This window comes from Nematolebias whitei, chromosome 13, assembly GCF_014905685.2.
Source record: "Nematolebias whitei isolate Nwh7 chromosome 13, NemWhi1, whole genome shotgun sequence".
NCBI classification, from domain to species: Eukaryota; Metazoa; Chordata; class Actinopteri; order Cyprinodontiformes; family Rivulidae; genus Nematolebias; species Nematolebias whitei.
This window is the reverse complement of record NC_056510.1, coordinates 44,794,928-44,802,368: the sequence shown is the minus strand read 5'-3', so window position 1 is coordinate 44,802,368 and position 7,441 is coordinate 44,794,928. Positions and strand designations below refer to the sequence as shown.

The window sequence follows — 7,441 nt, the reverse complement described above, 5'->3', positions numbered from 1 at the left end:
CCTGGTTCGTGGCTTCCACGGACAGTCCCAAGTTGAAAAATGCAGGACAAGGTTGAAAATATGCCTGTTTATGGCTAATAGCTTGTCCAGCTATGATGTGGATTCGCACCATAAGGTTAAACACCTGAGGTGGTACTGTGGTGGTTTGGTTGCTAGCAACTTGGCAGGCCTCTGGAATGGTCTGCCCAGCCTTAAGGTTTGCTGTGTCTAGCACAGGAGGATCCTTTGTGGCTGGTTTTAGGGACCACAGCACCTTGTTGATGGTGTCCACGTGGACACCCAACCTTACCAAAATGTCAGAGCCTATGTAGGATGCATGTGGTAAGTTTTGGATCACGAGAAACGGGTGAACCAGTTCTCGTTGGTTCCAGTTCAGTTTTAGGTTAATGACTCCTTCTGCGGTTATTACCTGTGAACTATTGGGAACTAATGGAAAGCGGAAAGCTTTTTTAATTAGTTCTAGACCAACGTGTTTGTGAACCAAGGTTTCATAGAAAGCTCGGTTAATTGCTGATTTATCTGTCCACAGAGACAGAACAGCATCGTTGGTGTGGGACCCTTGGATCTCTACACCTTTAACTACCAGTGGTAGGTAGTGTTCGGTGGACTCTGACTGCTCCAGCTCACAGAGGAGGCTGTCTTGTTGGGTCAGAGTTTGGACCACCGGGTGGGTCTCTTTGGTTTCACATGATGTCAGAGGAGTACTCACCGGGCTCGTGTCCTCGGCTGAGGACTCCTTTGCGCCTTCCGCGGTACCTGCTGTTAGGCAGTTTGTTTTACACTCCGGAGGCGTATCTATTGGCAGTGGTTTGCTCACTTTGGTCCACATCGTTTGATCACCATAATCTATAATCGCGTCGAAGCGATTTATAAAATCCTGGCCAACCAAAAATGGGAATGAGTCAATACGAGACACGTGTACAGGGTGGTACAGTGTCATTTTGCCAACCTGCATGTGAACCATTGCTACAGCTGTCAGGGTTGTTCTCTTCTCTGAGAGACCCTGCATTTCTATAGCACATTCAGAGAGAGGTATTATCCTGTTAACACCGGCAGCGGCTGTCCTCAGCTCCTCGAACAGTTTAGCTGACATAATTGTTATGTCTGCCCCACCGTCCAGAAGTGCTTCGTGTGTGAGGACACCTTCGAGTGTCACTGACAGGTACGCCTTTTTGGCGACCCCCCTTCTGATAAAGTTACACAGAAACCTCTTGGGTTTTTTCTGACGCTTCTTCACGCGTTCAGCTTTGTCTGTGTAATCTTGGTTTGTCTGAACCGTCAGCACAGCAGTAGCTGTTTCTGAGTGTTCAGCCTGCGATGACTCGTCATCGTTTGTGTGTGTGTTTACCCCCCTTCTTCCGATGAGGGGTTGTTGGAGGCAACAACAGCAATGTCTTGGTGTGTTCCACCGACATCTGTAATGTTGTCATTCGCGCCCTCAGATGCAATAGTGATCACATCACTGCACAGTGCTCCTGGTTGATTTCCCTTGTCAGTGTGTTTCAAGGTTTCTAACAACCTGCATATTTTCTCTGTCTCTTCCGAGCTCAGAGGTGTAGGGCCTTGTTTCTGGAACTTTTGTGATTTTTCGCCTCGGTTCGTTTCGTCCGAGGTGGGGGACGGTCAGGTACGTCTTTTGGGGGTTCCTTTGCGGACTTCCCCTGATAATATGGGTCCTCTTGGTTCCCATATTTTTGCGTCCTACGCACACCCCATTTACGATAATCACGTTCATCCTCTGAAAGAGGAGCCTTTTTGTCCCAGCGTGCACCTTCATGACGCGGTTTGTTAGTTTGAAAAGACTGCTTTTTCTCGCCTTTTTTCGGAGGAGGCGGCGACGCACGCCGTCCCTCCAGTTCTAGGGAGTGGGGTTTAACCTTTACACCAGGAAACACTTCTATGGGCGTCTTAGCATGAGAACATGCCTCAAACACATTCACAGCACACTGTTTAATCTCATTGATGGATTTTTCTCTGAAATTTGCCATCATTTGTACTGATCTTTTAAAATCAGTGTGGAGATTTTTGCTGAAAACAAATTTAAAACCTTCTTCCTCCTCCATTCCGGTTTCATTTCTGTTACCAAAATAAGCTTGGAAGATTCTTTTGTAATAAACTTTTGGATGTTCATTCTTGCCCTGTGTGACCTTGTCAGCAGCTGGGAAACCAGCAGGTCCCGTGCAGGGGTCGTACTCTCTGATCAAAGCTTCACACAGAAGGTTGTAATCCTTTCTCGTTGCATCAGGTAGACGCTCGATGAAGGTGAACACCTCTCTGTCTGAAGTGAGCCTTATCAGACTGACTTTATCCTCAACCGTAGCATTAGGATAACCATTCAATCTGAATTCAATGTCTTTGAGGTACGCTTTTGTTCCAGTTGAACCCATTGGTCCCGGTACAAAGCGTTGTACATATTTTGAGAGTTTCAGCAGAACATCTATTGAAAGAGGAAGTTTCCATGCACTCTGTTGCATGTTTGGTGGAGGAGACCTGTTCAGGTCTGTTCCTACCACTTTAGGTGAGGGTGGAGGTGTTTCTTTACACACATGTGGAGGTGGCAGAATGGGATTAAGAGCAGGAGGTGCAACAACATCTTTCTGAGGTGGTTGTGGGTGACCTGGACTCTGACCTTGGTCTTTTTTGAGTTCCAGACAAACTCGCCCCACGTCAGAACTTTATTTGTTGCCGCGGGTAGTTTCTCCTCACAAGCTTTCAGGCGTTCCTGTGATGTTTGGCATTCACCTTGTAAACGCACACATTGTTGGAGTAATGCCGCTTTTTCCATTCTGCATTCGTCACGTTGTGTTTTAAGCACATCTATCTCAGCTTTGCAGCGGGAAACTTGTGACATTTTCTCGTCGTGATCCCGTCTTAATGCAAAGTATCCTCTGGACAACAGCTCTTTATCATCCCTGGCTTCTGTTAGTGATGCATTAAGTAACTGTATTTTGCTGTTCAGTGAATCAACTTCTGCACGTGCATCTTGCTGTGATTGAAACATCTGTTCAAAATGTTTTTTTGTGAGGACCTCGTGTTCACTTTTAAATTGAAGGAAGTGTTCTTCAATTTCCTGAACCACCTCTTTTTCGCTGTTTAACCTTATCTCAAGGTCGTCAGCTTTTTCTACCACTGTATAGAATGATTCTTTCAGCAAGATTGCCATTTTAGCCAGCTTTTCATAGCTTGACTTTGTAATTTCTATAGAGGTCACACTCTCTGCAACCTCCTTCAGATTGTCCAATAACTCCTTTGGGTTCATGCTGTCCACCTGTTCGCCATATGGATGTAAGGATCCTGTGAGCAGCGTCAACGCTCTCTCTAAACAGTCCTTCATCTCATAAGGATCAAAATCCTTTTCCATCACACCCGTCATGGTTATTCACTGTTCAGCACTTTATATGGTTAAAACAGTTGCCAGCTTCAGATATTTCAACAGGTGAATATTTGTATTCAAGTGAGCAGTGAGTTTCACACACTTTTTAAGCTCTGGGTTTACACAAAAGTACTGTTATAAGTCAACTTATTCAGAGGAATGGGCACCTGTTCGTAGGTTTTACCCCAATTCATGAATATTTAAGTAAATGCTTCTCTGCAGTGTTACTTTTTAATGTGCTTATTTTTTAACAGATACTAGATTACCAAGCTTCTCAGTGTTTTTTACTCTAAAGCACTGAACTTAATAAACCTGCAATTTTTCTAAAAAGTCTCACAGCAACATCAGTTTAAAAACGCTTTTTAAACTGTTCACTTCCAGAAATTCGCTATTTTAACAGTTACTCATTAACCAGGTGGGCGAAAGAAAAAGAAAAATTATGAGGAATTATCAGTCCCTCTTCAGGAAAACTGTTATACTCCTCTTCAACAGCAGGTGGTGGTTTTAGCTTTATGCCAGCAGGAGCCTATGACAACTTCCTGTGGACGTTCTGTTGACATCCTGTTGTTAGCTTTTTAGCTTAAAATTAGCATAGGCTAAACTCGGTTAAATCAACATTTCTGAACGGATTTAAAGCTTAAACGTGGCGTTGTTTCAACAAGCACGACTTCTTTGCATGAAACATGAGTTTTGGGAACATGTGGCAGCTGAATTTAGTGAATTTAAGCACAGAAAAGGCTTTGGTTCAACCGAGCTTTACACCCTGACATCAAAGGAAGTGACGCAGACACGTCACTCATTTCTCAGCGTATCAGAGCGTTCCACACGGCCGTTTTCAACCAATCACAGAGACAAACAGCGGGCGTGGGTTTTATATCGCTGACATCAGAGGGAGTGACGACTGACACGTCTCTCAACAAATCAGAGCGACCCAACTCAGCGGTTTTCAGCCAATCGCTGCTCGCCATTCTAGCTATATTTGTTAGCATTAGCCTGAACAAGTCGGTCAACTTTTCGTCTTTTAAACTGTCCAAATGCACTATTTTCTGTTAAAAATGTAACAAATCAACTCTCCAAGCTTCACTGGGACTTTGCTCAGTCCTTAAAACGTCTCTCCATCTATTTAAAACACTCGTTCGGACTTATCAGAACCGAGCCGGACCAGAACCGGGTCTGCAGAACCTCCGTCCGTTTAAACAGAATCCACGTTTTTCACAGCTCTTCAGCTTCAGTTACACACAACAGATGTACAAATTCAGCTTTTAAAAAGACATATTGACTCACAATTTCAGCTTTCAAAACATCACTAGCTGCCAGCATTGCTGTATTTTCTCCGAGCATCGCAGCTCAAAACGCTGCGTTTCACACAGCAACTCTGCACTCTTTTCATGCCAACATGTAAAATCAATTGTTACACGGATAACAGTCCATTTATGAAGCGTACGAGGCCACCAGTATGTAGATGAACATATGCTGTGATATATTCATAAATTAAACGGATTCTTTCATTTTTCTGGACTGAATAATGTCGTGCATTGAATTTGATAAAATGTATCGTGAGACGTTAATTTTCTTTGACCCATCAAATGAATGCGTCATTTATTTACAGAATCAAAGTTTAACACCACACATTTACATTAATTTGGCAAATTGAAAATAACAACATGGCTAATTTAGCAAGTTTTACAAGGAGGAAACAATACGGCGATTGTTTCCCTTGCTTCCAGCTGTACAACAGACATTTCTAAAATATCTGGAATGATTTCTAGCAGGATAGAAGTGTTTAAAGATGGAGATTGAAGTTTAGGGGGAGAGGAAAAGATGGATGAGGGAAATGTGTGTGTGTCGGCATCAGAACGGCACGCTCCTTCTGGACCCAGCTTAACCAAACGGTACACTTTGCGGTTGAAGATCGACTTTTTACCTTTCTGAAGATATTTCAGTTCCGGCGTAAAGTTCCACTTCAAGCCACTTTTCAGCGTCTCTGTAAGAATAGTAGGGAACCGTTCGGAGTCGTGACTGTACTTGTTCGACACAAGTTCACCTCCCGGTGGACTCACATGAGTGGAGTCCGTCAGAAGTTCCACTCAGATGTGGAAGATTGCATAATCCCCACAAGACTCGGAAGAGCTCTGGATCATGCCTGGACTTCTGTTCTCCCAGCACTGCAGCTGCAAACGACTGAAGCCGAAGCCTGAAGCGACTGGTTTGAACTAGGAAGTACCGACATTTAAAGAGTTCTATTTCCGGTTCATTTGGGAGGTTCCTGATTGGTCGTTTCGACCAGACAGGGGTGTGTTTTTGTGACGTAAGAGGTCACTAGAAGCCAGAAAAACAGCAAGAATGTTATGGAACAGATTGAAAATGTTTTAAAGACATACGAGAGGAATATTTAGGCGATTTGGAGGAAAACAGGTGCCAGCCTCTATATTTACGTCTGAGAGGATTTAAAACATGACAGTTCGTTCCAACAACTTGTTTTGCGTTTGACTCCAACCTTGGACCAACTTACACTTGCTCATTCAAAGACAGAAAATCAGAAAATGCATAATTACTCTGTAACAGACCTTAACATGATTTCTACTTTGCATGAGGATTAAAAATCACTAATACTGTTTCACAGTTGATTAAAAATGATTAGTTCACTTCAACATTTAAAAATGGTTTGAACTAAACACACTTTGATTATCAAACATTTGTAAAATAGTAATGATAATAGAAAAAGAGTGTTCTTTCAATTTATCAGTGCAAGACACTTAGAAAGTCTCTGGATGACAATCTTGTGTTTCTGGACTCAAATCAATGAAATACAGTTCTTGTTCCAGGCAGGCCCTCAAGGCCAGGATTTGACCTCAGGCCTAGTTCACTACAGTCCCCCCTTTGGAAATCATCGCCTGTCCATGGGGATGAATTCCAACATGAATTTACGCCTTTGAATGTCCCTGGTCTTGATGTAATCCAGCAAGGAAAACAAAAGTCAAAGGTAATCCAGCAAGGAAAACAAAAGTCAAAGGATGTAATCCCACAATGTTTTGGTAATTCCATTGTGTTGATGATAATTCCATAATGTTGTTGGTAATTCCATTGTAGCAATGCTTTAACCCCTTGGAAACAGAGTCTGTAATCCACTGGAAAAAGTCATATAATCCACAACGGTAAATCCACAACGAATGGAAGTGTTGATTTATCAGCATACAGAGGGGTTCCCTTGGATTGAACTGAAGATGCGGCCACTGGATGAAGATTGGAGACCAACGTCAGGATTGCAGGTCTCCTCCAGCGAAGGTCGTCTCTGGGCGACGTCCAAGGTGCCGTTCTGGTTCAATGTGACATGCAATTATGTGGTTTAAGGTGGGCTTATGAAGGGGATTTTACATAAGGCCTTAAACTATATGCACCTGGTGTGTAAGCTATTATGATTGGGAACAGCCACAGCTACCAGTTAAGGGGTGGAACATGCTGAAAAGGGTAACTATAGGGGTTTATACCTATAGAAGGGTGTTCCAAACTATTTTTCCATTCCTAACTTGGTTTAAGTTAGCTTTACATGGTAAAATATAGTTTGGTTCAATTGTCTGTTGTCTTTTAGACGAACGACTTGAGATTGGGTGTTTGGTTTCCCCATAAATGTTTTGGAAGTCTATGGCGAGACTCATCAAAAAGAATTAGCTATCCCCCCGAATAGAATTGTTCGAGTAGGTTCGGCTTAAGCGTTGTGAGACCAATGTAGATTATGGTACTTAAGGTAGCATTAATATACATTGACTTCCGCAAAGATTGCATTTTAACGAATGAACTGCATGTTGGCATGGTTAAAGGCCTCTTAGTCTCTAACTTAACTACACACAAAATTCATTCTTTCCTCAGAAACAACTACCACAACCAATTAAACAACGTTTCAACATCGACAAGAGTAGTGACTAAGCAACTAGAAACATCGTTTCACTATTGACAAAGACAGTGACTAAGCAACTAGAAAACGACATTTCGGTGTGCCACTCACTCTGAATGTCAGGTTTGATCACGTTATCGCGTCTGGTAGCATTATCCTAACTGGCGTCACCCCCC

The 7,441-nt window shown here is 42.9% G+C and overlaps 1 protein-coding gene across 1 annotated transcript in view; it reads right to left on the bottom strand.

The window, feature by feature from the left end:
* The window catches only part of ift88 (intraflagellar transport 88 homolog), a gene marked incomplete at its 3' end in the record, with an annotated part of 51,287 nt that overhangs the window by 39,358 nt on the left and 4,488 nt on the right, over positions 1-7,441 (bottom strand). The window contains 1 exon segment of the mRNA XM_037686665.1: positions 6,801-6,832. Within this exon segment, the coding sequence (XP_037542593.1) occupies positions 6,801-6,832 (32 nt within the window).